Consider the following 17,777-nt stretch of genomic DNA (forward strand, 5'->3'; position numbering starts at 1 on the left):
GACAAGGGTAAACTGGCAGGGCACAGAAGCAGATGGGGCTCATTAGTCTCTTAGCTATCGAGCATGGCAATGGTTCTCAATCAGGGGCCTGGGGCACCCTGGGAGGCCACAAGCAGGTTTCAGGGGGTCTGCCACACAGGGCCAGCATTAGACTTGTATGGCACACATAAAAGGAAGAGGAAGTTTGTTGCTGGGGGTAGAACAGCCGAGCAGTCATGTTAAGGGAAATCAGATGTCCACAGATGATGTTGTTAAAAAAATTGAGGCGGGACCACAGACTTCATTTAAAGCCTGTTAAGAGCAGGTTGAAATGTTTCTACTTCTCTTTCATGAAGAATGAAGAAGTTAGAGGCATCTGATTGTAACAAACACAGGAATAGGGGGCATGGGCTATACAATTTATCTTTCCTGAAGAAAAGATAAACGACCTTAGGTTGTTTTGCCCTGAGACAAGGCAGTTAAGACTCTTGTTTGCCTTGACCTTGGTGAGGGGAACCTTGAGATTAGACCGGGTAAGCCCTCAAAAGAACTTTTATTTTCTCTTGATTTGCCACAGTTCCTTCAGCTGAATGTCCACACACTCCCATCTCCCTCAGATCGCTCCATAGTGCACTAAATTGGCAATGAAAACGCACAATTACATAAACTGTAAATAAAACAAACAAATGGATTTGTGAAACAGATATTCTAAGTTTATTTTAATAAGCACAATGTAGTGGTGTTGCAATGCAGAACTGGACCAATAGATTGAGCGTGCCTTGCCTACAAACTTTTGGTGGTGGTTGTGTTTTGGGGATTTTTTTTAAACAAAAGAATCCCTCTCATCTATAAGCTAGTTGGGAAAGTGGGTAAAATACAGTATTTCATTTATGGAGACTTGAGTTCCAAATCTATCCTAGGTCACAAGTGAAAAAATATAATCTCTTCTTAGTCTATTTCTTACCACCACAGAACTACTATACTGCTTTGAAAAATTGGCAGTCTGCCTCACAGAGGGCAAAGGCTTGAATCTCAACAAAGTAGTAACTCAGAACTGATGTGTCTTAGCAGCTCTGTGTGGGAAAATATTGCACAGGACCTAGCCAACTGTGGTTGGCTGTACAGTTACTTTAAGTCTCTCGCTTGCATAAATGTCAGTCACCAGGCAAACAGTACCTCTGAACCCCCCTAATTTCTTTGAGTGAAACCCCTCCTGCTCCAAGGCCTTGAGCTGTTCACTTTCTTGGGGTGGAATCAAGTGATTCTCCCATTCTCAAACCAAGCCTGGTACTAATCACAAGTATCTCAGCAGGTCCAACTTAGTTCAGCACCTGCAGAACTGTTTCTTCTAGGAGCAATGACCAGTTGTACCCAGTGACCAAACAACCTTCTTAAACCAAAGTATTGTTTATCTAGCACCAAAGCAAGAAAAAGACCTTAAAATAATAAACAGGGTATATGGATGGCTTGAGGATTATCATCCCCTGGAGTTTTGGGAAGGCCCCAGCTGCTTCAGACACTCCTGCAGGACCTGTGTTTGGTCTTTATCAGTCTGTTCTCCCCAGAACAGCTTGCTGACAACTTCCCTCACCTCTCTTGATCTGTGGGATCCAGCCTTAGAAGGTCAGGTGACAGCAGCAGTTAAAAGGTAATTTTACCACCTAGGCCCGTCCAGACAGCTTTATCTTTCAGGTTCAGATCTTGCTATCATCATCCATACCTTTGTCTCCTCGAGGTTTGATTATTTCAATGCATTCCACATGGGGCTACATCTTGAATCAATTTGGAAGCTGGAACTGGTGCATAAAGATGGCCACCCACTTGGTAAGCAGGGCATCCTACAGAGAGCACATGTTCTAAGGACAGGCTGCAAAGCTTATTTGTTTCATCAAGACTTTGAGGAAAATCTAAGGAGGCTGAAGTGCAAGCAGATACATAGGGACGTTAGTATCTGGTGACAGTCTGCTGCTCAGTAGAATGGGTAATTTGACTGTATGGCATATTATGTTGCATTTTGGTTTTGTAATTTCAAATGATCAGCAGGCCACTTAGATCATGTGAATGGGTGGCATTTTATTATTTATTCTAACTTGAAATAAAATTAAATGAATGAATAAATAAATATCCATCTTATTGCAAAAGCCAGTTTCGGATCAGAAACTGCAACATTATCGTTTAAAGTCCAATGACAAACCTAGCTATTGTTCAAATCAAAATTAGGCAGATTCTTGCATTCTCAGTAGCTGACAGAGCGCGCACACACACACACACACGGTATATGGATGTTTAGGGAAAGACCAAGTCTGTTATTTCCTCAAGTCGGTATATATGGCCAAGGCCTTCATTAAAAAAATAAAATAAAAATAATAGTGTATTATTTTTAAGTCAAATCCAATTAACTGATTCACTTAGGAACCCAAGTTCTCAGTCTGCATTCATACTGCAAGAGAGAATTTAAATTATGCATTTAAAAAAACATAATTTATTAATTATTTTAAAGGTACAGTCAATTAAATCAGTTTGACAGAAAATTTTCATAAATTCCACCACATTTTAATTTAGTTTCCTGTGAAGGCAGATAAGTATTTAAATACCGTATAGCACTTGCTCTGGTACCACAAAAGTATCAATAAGAAATCTGGCCTGTAAAAATGTAGGTCAAGTGTGCAGTGCCTCAAACTCGTAGATGTATGTACACCCCATTACCTTTAAGATATTCTCTATTTATGTCTCCAACCCTCCCAATAAGGATTTCCCATCTGTATTTGCAGAAAACTAAGCAATCATATTTTTCTAGCAGCTGGACAGACACTTTCTTTCAGAAACACCCCTGTTCATTTCAATAGAGTATTTCACAATATTAATACTGGTGAATAAAACTGCAATCATGTTAGCAATTAGGCATGTATTTAAGAACATAAGCAGTCCCAAGGAAATCAAAATTAAGCACATATTGTTTTTAGGATGAAAGGCTAAGTGTCTAACAAATGCACTCCTAACTTCATTGCATATGTTAAAGAGAATGAAATTTCATTCCCAGTACATTGTCACATACAATAGTTATGGAGTCCAAATTATGGCTAACAATTCAGCTTTGGAAGTTCACCTCCTGTCCAGACTACATATGTACATGCCCTAGAGATAAGATATCTTATCCCTAAGGCTTGACTCCAATATTTCAATAGTCTTAGAAATAATAAAGTATGTTCAGATTGTTGTAATGACTTACAGATTTATTTCACTTACAGGTAAAAGGACAGGCTGTCCATAGTTGCCTACAAACGCCTTCTTTACCTTTAGTGAATGGATCCGGTTATTAACAGGACAGCCTTATTTCACAAAGCAGCACCAATTAAATGACATTAAACTTATCAAATAATCAGTGACTGACTCAAGTGCACTACAAATTTGTAAAAATCAGCTGTTAACTACAAACTACTGTACAAACAAAACACACATAAAATGCCTCAAGGAAACTGATATTTAATTATGACTTCGGGTCAAAATAAAATTAGTTTTTGTTTTGCTTGGTTCTGTTGTTTGTTTGCTTGCGGTTGTTTGAGGGGGAGAGGGTTGGAGGAACAATCTGCTAAGAAAATGCTCCCCTGATGTATTTATAAGGATCTTTTGGGCAGGTTTAAGATCAACACCATCCAATGTACTCTGGCACATCCCTCCTCCACAATCCCCATTTTCTTCTGTCTATAGCATGTGGCCTGCTAATCCCTGCAGTTTGATTTGTCAGCTTTGCTGCTACTTGTAAGCACCGTCTTGCAGAGACTAGTGGAGAACATGAATGTGAGCTTTCCCAGAGCAACACATGACAATGATGCAAATGAGCACCAATACAACAGTGAAACTGACTATACACAAAGGGCTGTTCTTATTCAAAGAAAACAAGCTAAAAAAACAAATACCAATAATAGGTACACCAGTTTCAGATGGAAATGTGATTTTCAAATTGAGGGTTTTTCTTTAAGGATTCTCCAACAATGAAATAATGTTCCATATTCAGTGGATGCATCATAAAAAGGATACATCAGCTCATCTGTTCACCAACTTAAGTTACAGCAAATGCATCACCTCAATTCACTGCAGCCTACATAGGTTCCTCAATGAACACAAAGTCCAGTTTGAAGTTGCTGCACCAATTTTCAAAGCCATCAGCCAGGTACAGTATTGGCTCCAGCTACCTGAAAGCTCACCTCCCTTCAGTGATGACATCACATGACAGTTTGTTCCACTTGGAAAATGAAGCTGCTGACTAATAGGGAAAGACTTATACCCTCAGGAGACAGATCTCACACAAGAGACATAGCAAGACTGTGGAACTCATTCCCAAGTGAAATAAGAATGTACACCACCCTCACCACTTACAGAACTAAATGCAAAACCCAACTCTGCATCTTAGTTCTCCCACAATAACTCTCTGAAACACATCAGCATCCTCACACATCAGATATTTAAGAAAAAAATCCAAACAAAACCTTTAAGCTTTTTTTTTCTGGTAGGGTGGGAAGAGAGAGATTTGTGCATTTACTTCTCCTTAGTGGTGATCAGATTCCACAGTGATCCGTGACTTTAAAAAAAATAACAAACAAATTAAAATTAAGGTACTAGAAGAATTTAGATTTGGACTGGTAGTTCTGACTATCTGACCTAGGAAGGGCACTTACCAAACTACCTTATCTAACCCATTAGTACACTAGATTGAGTATCTGAACCGTATAACTGCCAACTTTTTCATTCTCTTGAACCAGGAAAGTATTTTTCCCTCTTGTTTCATAATACGTGAGAATTAGCACGGATGTGTTGATACAATATGACATCAAGTATGGTTACAATAAAGTCATTAAAAGTCAATGAAAGCCTTGAAATCCAAATTTTCATGTCTTTACATTTTAAACTGGGGCCTGAGGTTTTTTTTTTTTTCTCCCATGGGGCAGGGGGGCAGCTGCTTAAGGGTGTGGTGGATCGCTATTATGGCCTGCATCTTGCAGGAGGTCAGACTAGATGATCATAATGGTCCCTTCTGATCTTGAATTCTATGATTCTATGAAACTGGGTATCACAAGATAATGTGCTTGATCAGGCAGATGATGGATAGCATAGAAAACAGGAGACTCCTGCCTGAATTGAAAAGGTGGGCAGGTACAGAACTTCCCTTCTTCTTTCGAATGGGATGAAGAGCATAATTCATTTGTAAATTTTTACTCCATACCAGCTTTTGAAAAAAAATGCTAACTGTCCTGTAATTATTCTTTATAAAGCATTGTAAAGAGTGTGTAAAATCACAACTAACTTCAAAGATGACGCAGGTGCTCAGCACCTCTGAAAAAATCACACCATCATTTAGAAAAGCATTTAGGCAACATGTTGAAGTCCATCCTTATTCAAGAAAGCACTTACAGATATGCTTAAGCGTTTTCCTGAATAAGGGCCTACTAGGGGTATCCAAATATGAATTTAGGTGCTAACTTGGGCACCAAGTTAGAAAATGTTGGCCATATTGTTTCAGGCAGTTAGCACCAGCAAACAGTCAACCTCTTCTCAGAAAGTTGACAAAACTGCTTGACCATCCAGCTAATCTGTGCGAGAACCTTTGGACTGCCATTTAAAGGAGTTAAGAAGTTTGTTCTGACCTAAGCTAGGAGACTGCTTTATGATCATTTTGCAATTGACGCAGGAAGTCTGGCTTAGGTGCTGAATTTGCTTTCTTAACTGAACTGTGGTGGTAATCCCATAGGCAATCTATATCTCTTATCATCAGACAGGTTATCTAGACAGACATACTAGCATTAATACTCAAGAACATAATATGGAGAATCAGTTTGTTGCTTATTTCAATCATCTGCACAAGGGAAAGATTTCCCCTCTGAAAAGTAAAGATTTGATATTGTAAAGAGAGATGTTTGTCTTGTTTAGAAAAATGGGATATTGAAACTAGGTCTGCTGTATTTATATGGTATAGGTTTGCCAATAGATAATATTGTTTTTTTTAAATCTCAGCTCTTTTACCCACATATGAAGGGCCCAGTTCTGTTCCCATTAATGGCAAAACCCCCTTAATTTCAGTAGAGCAGAATCATGCCCCAAACCTACAGTAATGGAAACATGAACCAGAGTAAAATCAGGGCATGATTAAACTTTAGACATCTAGTACATCTCCCAGCTTAGTCAGGGGTCACTAAAATACAGCAAGATGCTGCCCATTAAGCACCAGAGAGCTAATAGTTGAAGTTTTATTGTGACACTTTGGTGGCTTATATTATTTAAAAGGAAATTATTCAGCTTGTTTTCAATTTGTTTGTTTATATAAAAACAAAGTGTGTTACTTACATAGTTTATTATTAAAGTATCTCCTCATTATAGTGAAATTCCTGTGGAAAAATTCACTGACTATTTATTTATACCAGAAAATATATTAATTACGATCAGTATCATTACAGCAAATACTGAGTGCAATAATGATTGAATATTGAACATAAAATGCAACCAATGTAATTAATAGCAGCAAAGAATCCTGTGGCACCTTATAGACTAACAGACGTTTTGGAGCATGAGCTTTCGTGGGTGAATACCCACTTCGTCGGATGCAAGGATGTATTCACCCACGAAAGCTCATGCTCCAAAACGTCTGTTAGTCTATAAGGTGCCACAGGATTCTTTGCTGCTTTTACAGATCCAGACTAACCCGGCTACCCCTCTGAATGTAATTAATGTTAGATATAATTCACATTGAACTACTATTGGAAAAATAATATTTAATTCAGATCCAAAATGGCAGCAGTAATTTAATGCTGATGCATATTAATAAACTAGTCATATTTTTCCACTGTTAGGTTGAAGGTACACCAGGACATAGTGATAATCGTGTTTAAATAATCCTGTTCAAACAGAGGATTTAAGTTTCCAGTATGTTTATTCTATTAAAAAAATCATTTTTAGCTCACGAAGAATTACAGAACTGATCAGTCAAAATGTGTCACACAAATGCTGTCCCATAAGTGAGCCAAAATCTCTCTGGCCTCTGCAGCCACCACATCTGCTCCTTCTTCCAAGTTATAATCAGCATCCCATACTACACTAGGCATTCATGGCTGTCCTCTCTCATGGATCATATCTTTTATTCCACCCAGCCTTTTTACCAAATACAGCATTTGGAATCTTAGGAATTATTGAATTTTCTTGATATAAGAGATGTCATGTAGGTGTGGGTTTTATCTGGCTGATTGGATGTCAGTGAGTAGGAGATACATTTAAAAAAAATCCAGATTCTTTCATAAACAGGGAGACAAAAAGAGGGCATATCATGCTCAAAATTCACACATTAAGAAAAATGGACCTAGGATTGACCAGAGGAAAATGGAGATGGGGCTCCTTGCAACACAATGCCAACATTTAATTTCACGGGGGGGGGGGAGGGGAGGAGGGAGAGAGGGTGGCGAAAGGAGGGAAGGACTCCTCATGGCGAAATAGTAATAAGATGAGGCCTGACCCACTTCTCAGTAAATGGAGATGGGAGACATACTGTACTTCCTTGTATTACCTTCACTTTAAAAATCTATTCCAAACAATGGCCCAGAACACTGTCTTTTCTCCTGCGGTCATGCAGGGTTCATAATTCCTTCGGGCTACACACCCATGTGAGGGAACGAACAGGATGCAGCTCATCTGCACAGTTTTTCAGGTCCAGGACTCTCAGTAACTCTTTCCCGAGGAATGTTTTTTTGTTCTTTTTTTCCCCCACAGGGTGGGGAGCAGTTCTGCTTTTTGTGGCAACCCAATGTTTCCCCTGGATAGATCATCTACTGTGGAGCCAGCATCTGCAGCCTTATGGAGCTTACACAGCTTGTGCAGCTGAAGATATAACATGTGAGATCAGGCCCATACTAAGCTGGATCAGGCCCAAAGAGACTGAAATGAAGGCAAGTTAAAGTCACTTGAATTTACTCTCTGGATGTGTAAATAATAAGAACATTCAGCACATAACATCTTGAAAATTCCAGAGCATTCAGTAGCTCTCCAGCAAAAATGTTGCCCATGGAACACAATAGGGAAGAGGGGGAATGAAGCATTGTTTTCTGTTCCTTCTCTTCCACCATCATAGGTAATACATGATATGAAGGCATGTTTGAATTATTGTGGTATTACTGTTGGTGTGCAACTGTTTAAGTTGGATGAATATTTAACATATAATTACACTATACATCCTAGTACTGAAAACAAATTTTCCCAGGTATGTGCATTCATGTTTATGTATAGTTTGCTCCCAGCACAATATATACATGGCAGATTTATGCTGAAATGCCTCTACATTTTTATTGTTATATAGAAGAAAAAAAAATCTGTCTTGTATTTAGCTGAAAGTTATATGACAGGTCATAAAGATTCCATTGTTTTCCTCCTCAGGTCCCAATAGAATTGAGTTTTGCATAAATTTGCATTGTTTACAAATGCAGACCCTGAACCCGGACATGGACTGGAACAAGCATAGCCCTGCATCTGCACACAGCTCCAGGGGACTGCCACATGTAGTTCATTGTATGCCCTGAAGTACAGATAAGACAGAATTCCAACATCAACTTCTGATTGCTGATACAACAATATCTGTACCACTTTAACCTAAGGCAACACCACAGTTAATCCAAACACTCTCCTTTTTTCTAATTTTGAAGGCTCTAGGGAGGGAAACGAGAACTCCAACAAGTAAAATAGCAATGAGAAAGAGAGAAAAATAAAATAAAATAATAATATTTACCAGATTTTGTGACTAGTTCATCAGAGAAATGATACAGCCAAAGAGTTGGAGAAGTGCATAATGTATAATTCCAAAACATATTAGGCCATATCATGCCATCAATGTTTAATCAGAATGGGGAGTTCTCCCTAAATATCAATGGCATGATATTTGACATTTGACCAATGTAATTAGCTACAGAAATCTCTACTCAATAGACATCTGAGAAAAATATTCAATTAACAAACATATTTGGAGAACAAAGCAGGAAGAACAGAATTTCTGGTAAAATGATCACTGGCCAGAAATGAGGGGTTCAGGGTGCGAGAGAGGGCCCAGGGCTGGGGGAAGGGGTGTGGGCTCTGGGAGGGAGTTCAGCTGCGGGAGGGTATTCGGGGTGTGGGCTCAAGTCAGTGCTGACCTCAGGCGACAGCCTGGGAAGCGGCCGGCATATCCCTCTGACTTCTAGGAACAGAGGCAGCCACAGTGGCTCTGTGTGCTGCCCCTACAGCTCCCATTGGCCGTGGTTCCTGGCCACTGGAAACCACAGAACTGGTGCTTGGGCCATGGCCGCCCCTGTGCGTAGGAGCAGGAGGGACATGTCGCCAATACTGGTAGCTGTGCAGAGCCGGGTACGGAGCCTGCCAGCCCTGCGCCAACCAGACTTTCAACAGCCTAGTCAGCAGTGCTGACCGAAGCCAACGGGGTCCCTTTTCAACTGGGCGTTCCAGTCAAAAACCGGACACCTGGCAACCCTACTGCCATATTACAAGCAAGTTAATAAGAAATAGAATATTTGCACCTCAAAAGATTAAACAAGGTTAAATTAAAAAATATATACAAATAATTGAATCATACCCATAATTATATCAAAGGGCAAAGCTTTCCGCCCACCTCCAAACTCCAGCTGCTCATCAGAAAGACAACTAAACACACTTACACACTTACACTTCTGAAATTCATAGATTATGGAGTTATTTCCAACTATTTCTGGTAAAGACATTCAGATATGTAACCCATAAATAAAAATAGATATAAGGAATGTTTTCAAAAGGCACAAATGACATTTAGGCACTCTTGTTTACTTTCAATGGGAGTTAGGTGCTTTTGAAAAATCTCCTCCACAGTAACTTCATGTGTTGGATTATACTTATTGTCACTGATAATCATTAAATCAGTACTCAATCACCTTAACAAAAACAAGCAAATAATATGTTATGAAGACAGTTTTGAGCAATATTCAGCTTTCATACAATCATAGAATCATAGACTATCAGAGTTGGAAGGGACCTCAGAAGGTCATCTAGTCCAACCCCCTACTCAAAGCAGGACCAATTCCCAACTAAATCATCCCAACCAGAGCTTTGTCAAGCCTGACCTTAAAAACCTCTAAGGAAGGAGATTCCACCACCTCCCTAGGTAACCCATTCCAGTACTTCACCACCCTCCTAGTGAAAAAGTTTTTCCTAATATCCAACCTAAACCTCCCCCACTGCAACTTGAGACCATTACTCCTTGTTCTGTTACCTGCTACCATTGAGAACAGTCTAGATCCATCCTCTTTGGAACCCTTTTTAGGTAGTTGAAAGCAGCTATCAAATCCCCTCCCATTCTTCTCTTCTGCAGACTAAACAATCCCAGTTCCCTCAGCCTCTCCTCATAAGTCATGTGCTCCAGCCCCCTAATCATTTTTGCTGCCCTCCGCTGGACTCTTTCCATTTTTTCCACATCCTTCTTGTAGTGTGGGGCCCAAAACCAGCCACAGTACTCCAGATAAGGCCTCACCAACGTTGAACAGAGGAGAATGATCACATCCCTCGATCTGCTGGCAATGCCCCTACTTATACAGCCCAAAATGCTGTTAGCCTTCTTGGCAACAAGGGCACACTGTTGACTCATATCCAGCTTCTCATCCACTGTAACCCCTAGGTCCTTTTCTGCAGAACAGCTTCCTAGCCATTCGGTCCCTAGTCTGTAACAATGAATGGGATTCTTCCATCCTAAGTGCAGGACTCTCCACTTGTCCTTGTGAACCTCATCAGGTTTCTTTTGGCCCAGTCCTCTAATTTGTCTAGGTCCCTCTGTATCCTATCCCTACCCTCCAGCGTATCTACCACTCCTCCCGGTTTAGTGTCATCTGCAAACTTGCTGAGAGTGCAGTCCACACCATGCTCCAGATCATTAATGAAGATATTGAACAAAACCAGCCCCAGGACCGACCCTTGGGGCACTCCGCTTGAAACCGGCTACCAACTAGACATGGAGCCGTTGATCACTACCCATTGAGCCCGATGATCTAGCCAGCTTTCTAGCCACCTTATAGTCCATTCATCCAGACCATACTTCTTTAACTTGCTGGCAAGAATACTGTGGGAGACCATATCAAAAGCTTTGCTAAAGTCAAGGAATAACACATCCACTGCTTTCCCCTCATCCACAGACCCAGTTATCTCCTCATAGAAGGCAATTAGGTTAGTCAGGCATGACTTGCCCTTGGTGAATCCATGCTGACTGTTCCTGATCATCTTCCTCTCCTCTAAGTGCTTGAGAATTGATTCCTTGAGGACCTGCTCCATGATTTTTCCAGGGACTGAGGTGAGGCTGACTGGCCTGTAGTTCCCTGGATCCTCCTCTTTCCCTTTTTTAAAGATGGGCACTACAGTAGCCTTTTTCCAGTCATCCGGGACCTCCCCCATTCGCCATGAGTTTTCAAAGAGAATGGCCAATGGCTCTGCAATCACATCCGTCAACTCCTTTAGCACCCTCGGATGCAGCGCATCTGGCCCCATGGACTTGTGCTCATCCAGTTTTTCTAAATAGTCCTGAATCACTTCTTTCTCCACCGAGGGCTGGTCACCTTCACCCCGGACTGTGCTGCCCAGTGCAGCAGTCTGGGAGCTGATCTTGTTTGTGAAGACAGAGGCAAAAAACCAGAGCTTTAATGTTGGAAGCACTTACAGTGGTGTACCAAGCAAACAACAGGTCACTGTATTTCTGCACAAGCTGATAAAAAAGAATCAGCATTCTAGGGGTTCTGAGAAAACACTTTTAGAAAAGTTAGAGTGTTTTTAATGTATTTGTATGTTAAATATTAGCAGAAACACAAATGACTATGTGGTGTGATATGAAGATTTTACCAGCATGAGTTTACGAGGCCAGCCTCATTATTCACAATTGGTATGGACATTCTGATTTTATCAGTGTTCATATTTGAACTATTCCTAAACCATCAAGAGTCGAAGATTGTGCCATTCAAAAGGCAATTTTCCCTATACTTACAATACAGGTTTAAGACCTCTATGTCATGAAGTACTAATAAAATGCACACAGGTAATATGTAAGTGAAGAAACATGCAAGTTGTGGGTCTGATCTGGCAAACCCTTACTACCCATTATAATCCTATTTAAGTGACTGTCTCTGCCCAATAACAAACACTAAATCCAGCAGTAGACAGTCACAGGATGGTGCCCTTTCTGTGTAAAATTACAAAACTCTAGGAATGAAACACAAATAACAGAATTCATTGATTTCTAAATTTTAATTTACTATACCTGTTCCTCATTCCTTACTCCTTTATTTACAATGGCAAAAGTTTTTCCATTAAAATTTAACAATATTACAGATTAAACCCTGATCTAAAGTCCTTCTGCATGGAGAAACTCCATGAGAGTTCCACTGCAGGACTGGTTCCTGATTAGCTAATGCCATTTATAAATAATGCACTCCCCCCCCCACCCACCTACCAAACTTCTAATTCTAAAAATTAAGAAAATTGAAAATTTGGAGGAGGAAATAAAATTTGTGGTTATGCCATCTTGCAGATCAGAGTAATATTTACATCCAGAGTTATATTCTCCTGAAAATAAGGTTTAACAATTTATAGCCCCTACCTATAACAGCAATAATAGACTCTGCTGTAACGTAGATATGCATTAACAAAGTTAAAAAATGACATCTCAACGAGTAAATAACTTGAGTTACATATTTTTTCCAAAAGATTTGTCATTTTTAACATCACAATATCTGTGTAGAAAATTTGCCAAGATTAAGTTATGTTCGATTAGATGGTTGCAAAAGATGCATCTGAAATACTGAGAATTGTATATATTCTTTAAATTGTGCATATTCTTTTAATCTCAATAGATAAAAATAATTTAGACAGAAAAATTGCATCCAAAGTAATCAGCTCTTTGCCAAATTTTCACCCAATGGAGCTTCAAATGGCCAAGGTAAAAAGCTCATTAAAATGGGAGTTATAATAGAAACACTGACAAATCCTTAAACTAGTGGTACTACTAGGTGCTTCTATAGTACAATAGTGTTTCCAAGATGCTTCACACAGTTTTGATCAGATAAAAAGATACTATGTTGGCATTTCCAGTTGCCAAAATTGCCATTTGTAATTAAAAACTAAAATTGGCACTCATTCTATGCAGGCAATTATCTAAAGGCATCTGGCAATATTCCTTGTTTACAGTGTTGCTGTGTCATGACTTCACTCTGGAAATTTATTTTTTTTATAGGTTTAATACTGTCAATTTTATTTTCAACTTGGATTTTATTTAATAATTATCATTATGCTCTCAAATTAAACAGAAGAGTACCAAAGTATGATTTCTTGGCATTTACATGATAACTGCAATAAGAAGTGTCCTAACAAGTATTTAAGTGATTTTTCAGAGTATTGATAAAGTACTGTCTATGCCAGAATACGACCTAGGGTAAGAGATTCCTATTAAAACACAAATAGCGAAGCGTACCAAATAAATGACCAAAAATAACGAAAGTTCAGTCTACAACAGTAAATTTTCATAATTAACTATTTAGAGGGGAATAAGTATTTCTACTTAGTTGACAGCAATCTTTCACTAAATGAAATGTCACTTCAAACCTGTTTCTGGTTTTTTTGTCTATAGCAATTTTGGTCTACTAAGTAAATCTATCCCTGAAGCACCTCATTAATCACAGTGCAGTGGTTCTTGGCAAGATATTCTATATGGCTATAAAAACTATTAAAGTAGGATTTGGGGATTCCCATGCTGGTGTGATACAAAGCATTACTTGATCACAGGTTACCAAAGACAGCTTTTAACAAACAGTTGTTTTATTACTGAAAGTATTACAACTGACATTTGCTCACTATACGTAATCATCTTTTCAGTGAAATTACTGAAACTACTGTTCAAAGAATAGTAACCTTGCATCTGCTCTATACTGTGCAGTCTGTTCATTTTCTATGATTAAACACAGTGACCCATCCTCATATACCATTTATCATATCAAAGATCAATTTTCTGGACTTTTACAAATGTAAAGCACAATATTTTAAGAACAAAACATTTATTTGACTGGTCTTAACATTAGTCATACTTCATCTGGTTTACTGCAGCTTTTGGGGTTAGGAATATGATGTATTGCAACTCTGTCTTTAGACTGAATGATCTTTGGTGTAGGGACATGTATTTGGATGCAGCCAGAATACATAATAATAAGAGAGGACTTATATTGAACAAACTTGTTTTGGAAACCCTGAGGATACTTTAAAATGGTTGCTGAAGGTAGGGTGTTAAAGCCTACCTCACATAAGCAACACCCTGTCTTAAGGAGCCAATACAAGATACATCTGAATTCTCTTTGAAGGATAATGCCTAGAATCACAAGAAATGTTTTAGTCACATCCTCTACTAAACCCAGATACACTGTGCACACTTCCAAAACAGAAGAGTAACTTGCTAATACAAGAGATGCATAGGGAAATGACATTAACATTCAAGGACAAGATAAATTAAGACTATATAACAAGATAACAGTTTACTAAGTGGTTTCTAAATAACGCCCAACTATAAGAGAAATAGTAAGGAACTTCTTGGAAGTCCCAAATGAATTTATCATGATCATTACTAATAGGAATTAGTTTGGAATTCATCCTAAATGTTGAACATTTCAATAAAAATATAACAGTAACACTATGTCCATTAACTACTGCTGCTATGGAACTCAACTGGAAATATATATGCAATTTGCATGAATACTAAATAAGTTCATAATGATCAAAGCTATTACTTAGAATACCTAATGAATTCATAATGATGGGATCAACACATTGCAGGATGCAATGAGAAAATGGGTAATAATCACTAAATGGAGCAAACATCTCAAATTACATCATTCCTGCTTTGTAATAATCAAATACTCGGATATTTAAGTATAGGGGTAATATTGAAGAGAATTGACTAGAGCCTGGTTCATGCGCAGCTCATGAACCATGTCTGCACCCTGGCTTTTTACAATCACCTCACTGTCCTTTTCACGTTATTGCAGCCAAGAGTTCCAATTCGCAAGCAACAGATACAACCGCATCTCCAAGCAGATGCCCCGTGCTTCCTGCCTCTAACATAAGCAGACACCTGCAGACTTACATTTTCAGAACAGATTGAAAACGGTCCAAAAGCTGTGTACCAACAAACTGCCCTCTTTCCCTCCAGTAACTCTGCTTTTTAGTTAGTTTCTGGGAAGAAGCACGTACAAAAGTATCTAAAAATAACCCACGGGACAAAACTGTAGTAATAGCCTGGCTACACGAGCGAGTGGATGGACGCGGTGGGAAAACAGTAGTAAAACCCTTTAACCAGGGAAAGTAAATATTTGCTTCCCAATCAATTCCTCGTTGGGCATGTTCCGCTTGATGGTCAGGTCTAGGCTGCCTGTCTTTTCCCACCTTTCCCCAGCGCCACGAGCGAACCCAGCCCAGCCTTTGCATGCCTGCCGGCTGCCGGGGCCAACCTATCATGTGCCTGGCCCAGGCAGCCCTGCCGCAGCACAGCCCCTTGCAGAAGTGACCGCCAACACGTGGGCCTTCCCCCGGCCCAGCCGGCGGGCAGAGCCCCCCGTCTCCCATGGCAGTGACTCCCTTTGCCGGCTGCTGTCACCGCGTTTACGCGGAGTGGGGGTGGGGGGCGCTACGGCGTGCACAGACCACCCCAAACGCTGGCGTTTCTGAGTCACTTTTTGGCGGGTTTTGGGGGAGCGCCGCTCCCGCTCGCCCTCCCGCCACTAGGGGCTGTCACCGGCCGACGAGCCCCGCTCTCCACCTGGACTTACCCCCCCCCCCGGAGAAACGCTGCCGGCGAACCACAGCCGGCTTCCCTGGCGCTCTTGGGAGATGCCCAACTTAAGGAGCCGGGGCGGGGCCGTGCCACAGCTCATGCCTCCTCGCTGCTCCGCGCCTCACCCCCCAGCCGCTGCCTGGCCGAGCCGGCGCCTGGCTCCCGGGCTGGCGGGGACAGGTGCGCCGCGGCAGGGGCGGGGAGCAGTACTCACACGAACGCGTGGTAGATGAACGCCCAGCTGCGGGGTCTCTCCAGTACGTTGTACAGATAGTTTTGCAGCCTCCGATACTTGACGTTCCTCCGGCAGCTCTGGCTGCTGTTGTACGACAGCGGCTTCCCCAGCAGACTCATCCGGGCTCCCCCTTGCTTCCCCCGCCGGTTCTCCCGCGAGCCGCCTCGGCCGATGGCGCTGCCGGTGCCCAGCAGGAGCAAGCCGTCCCCTCTGGGGGCCGAGTTCATGAGCACCCTGCTGCGGCCGGACTCCACATCCTTCATGCCGCTGCCCGCGCGGCTGCTCTTCATCCAGAGCCCGGCGGAGCTGCCCTCGTCTCCTCCGCTGTGCTTGCGGGGCATGGCATCACCACGGGCGCTGAAAGCGGGGCAAGAGCAGCACCGGAACAGGGCGCGGGCAGCCGCCGTGCGATCAGCTTCCCCGGGGGCGGGGGGGAAGCGGCCTGCGGAGCCCGGGAGAAGGCAGAAGAGAGAGAGGGGCGCAGTGTCCAAACGATTCCCCGGGCGGAGGGAAACGAAGCGGAGCGGGAAAAGGGGAGCCGTGTGGGCCACTTTGAGCGAGCAGGGGCCTTTCTCCTGAGCTTCTGGCAGGAAAGGAGCCCAGCGGTCCCCAAAACACCCCGACTCGCCCCTTGGGTCCCAAGGCAAAACGCAGGACTCCTGAGCAGCGCCCCAAGCCTGGTGGTGCCCGCACCTTCCCGTAAAAGGCAGGAATGGCTCCCTCTGCCCCCTCAGACCTTCTTTTTAAAAAGAACTTTGAAATAATATGGGCTCTCAGCAGCCCAGATAACGCAATATGTTAGCCAGCGAGCCGGGATCAAGCAGTAACGTGGAAATGCACCGTGGGAGAAGCTCTCTTAGTTATTGGGATGTAGGGAAGTGAGGAAAAAAATAAAGCCAGGACAGCTTGGGAGGGGGGGGAATTAACAGAGAAGGCTCCTGCCCTTGGCTTGGTCAGTACATTTTGCTCTCACGGGCACCTCATTCGACCAAACAAGCTGTTGCTCTAATTCCAAACGCGTGAGAAAGTCAGCAAGTAATTGTACATCCCTTGAAAAAATGCTCCGAAGTGTGACCACTTTTCAATGGTAAACACCATGCCCAGGCAGTGACAATAGTGATGAGAACAGTAAACAGCTGATTATACGCCGCTCCTGGAGATTATATACACTGTCGGGAAATGTCCATTTAAATCCGCGAAAGTAATAAAACAGTTGAAGTCTCAGTAGCAGCAGCTCCTGTGAGAATATGGAGGAGAGATCTGTCCAGCTAGAGCAGCCTCCCTTGGTAGGTACCCAACTGCTTTTCAGATTTCCCTCCTCCGCCCAATCGTATATCGTTGCACGATTTACACAGTAAACATCTGTACAAACAGAAATATGTATCGGATTTGACGTCTCAAATAATCACCCACATTGCAGACGCTAATAAACTGCACTAGCGGTTCCTTGTTGACTGGGGGGCTGGGCGTTAACGAATAGGAAAGAGATTACATCCAAACCCGAAGGGAAAGAAAGTCCTTCTCTCTCTCGTGCTTGCAAACTCCCAGCAAGTGCCAGGGATTCGCACCCCCAAAAGAAAGGATGGTCAGTCGGCAAGCGAAGGTATTGATGGGCGGCGCTTGGCGTCCGCGCTGAACAGAAAAAAATAAAGCTCCCCTGGCCTAAGGGTGGGTGTTTGGCTCCTGGTCTCTCCCCGCGTATCAAGGTGAGTGTGC

At 41.9% G+C, this 17,777-nt stretch overlaps 1 protein-coding gene across 2 annotated transcripts in view; it reads right to left on the reverse strand.

Annotated features, from left to right (window-relative positions):
• The window catches only part of KCNQ5 (potassium voltage-gated channel subfamily Q member 5), a 480,883-nt gene extending 464,098 nt beyond the window's left edge, over positions 1–16,785 (reverse strand). Inside the window, exon 1 of one of the 2 annotated variants that reach the window (XM_039530234.1) lies at positions 16,041–16,785. In XM_039530234.1, coding sequence (XP_039386168.1) covers positions 16,041–16,402 — 362 coding nt within the window. In that variant the 5' untranslated portion in view covers positions 16,403–16,785. The remainder of the gene's footprint in view (positions 1–16,040) is intronic. The other variant, XM_039530236.1, reaches the window with a different exon arrangement.
• Positions 16,786–17,777: the final 992 nt, after the last annotated feature.

The sequence above is a fragment of the Mauremys reevesii genome, linkage group 3 (assembly GCF_016161935.1).
Source record: "Mauremys reevesii isolate NIE-2019 linkage group 3, ASM1616193v1, whole genome shotgun sequence".
In the NCBI taxonomy this organism is placed as follows: Eukaryota; Metazoa; Chordata; order Testudines; family Geoemydidae; genus Mauremys; species Mauremys reevesii.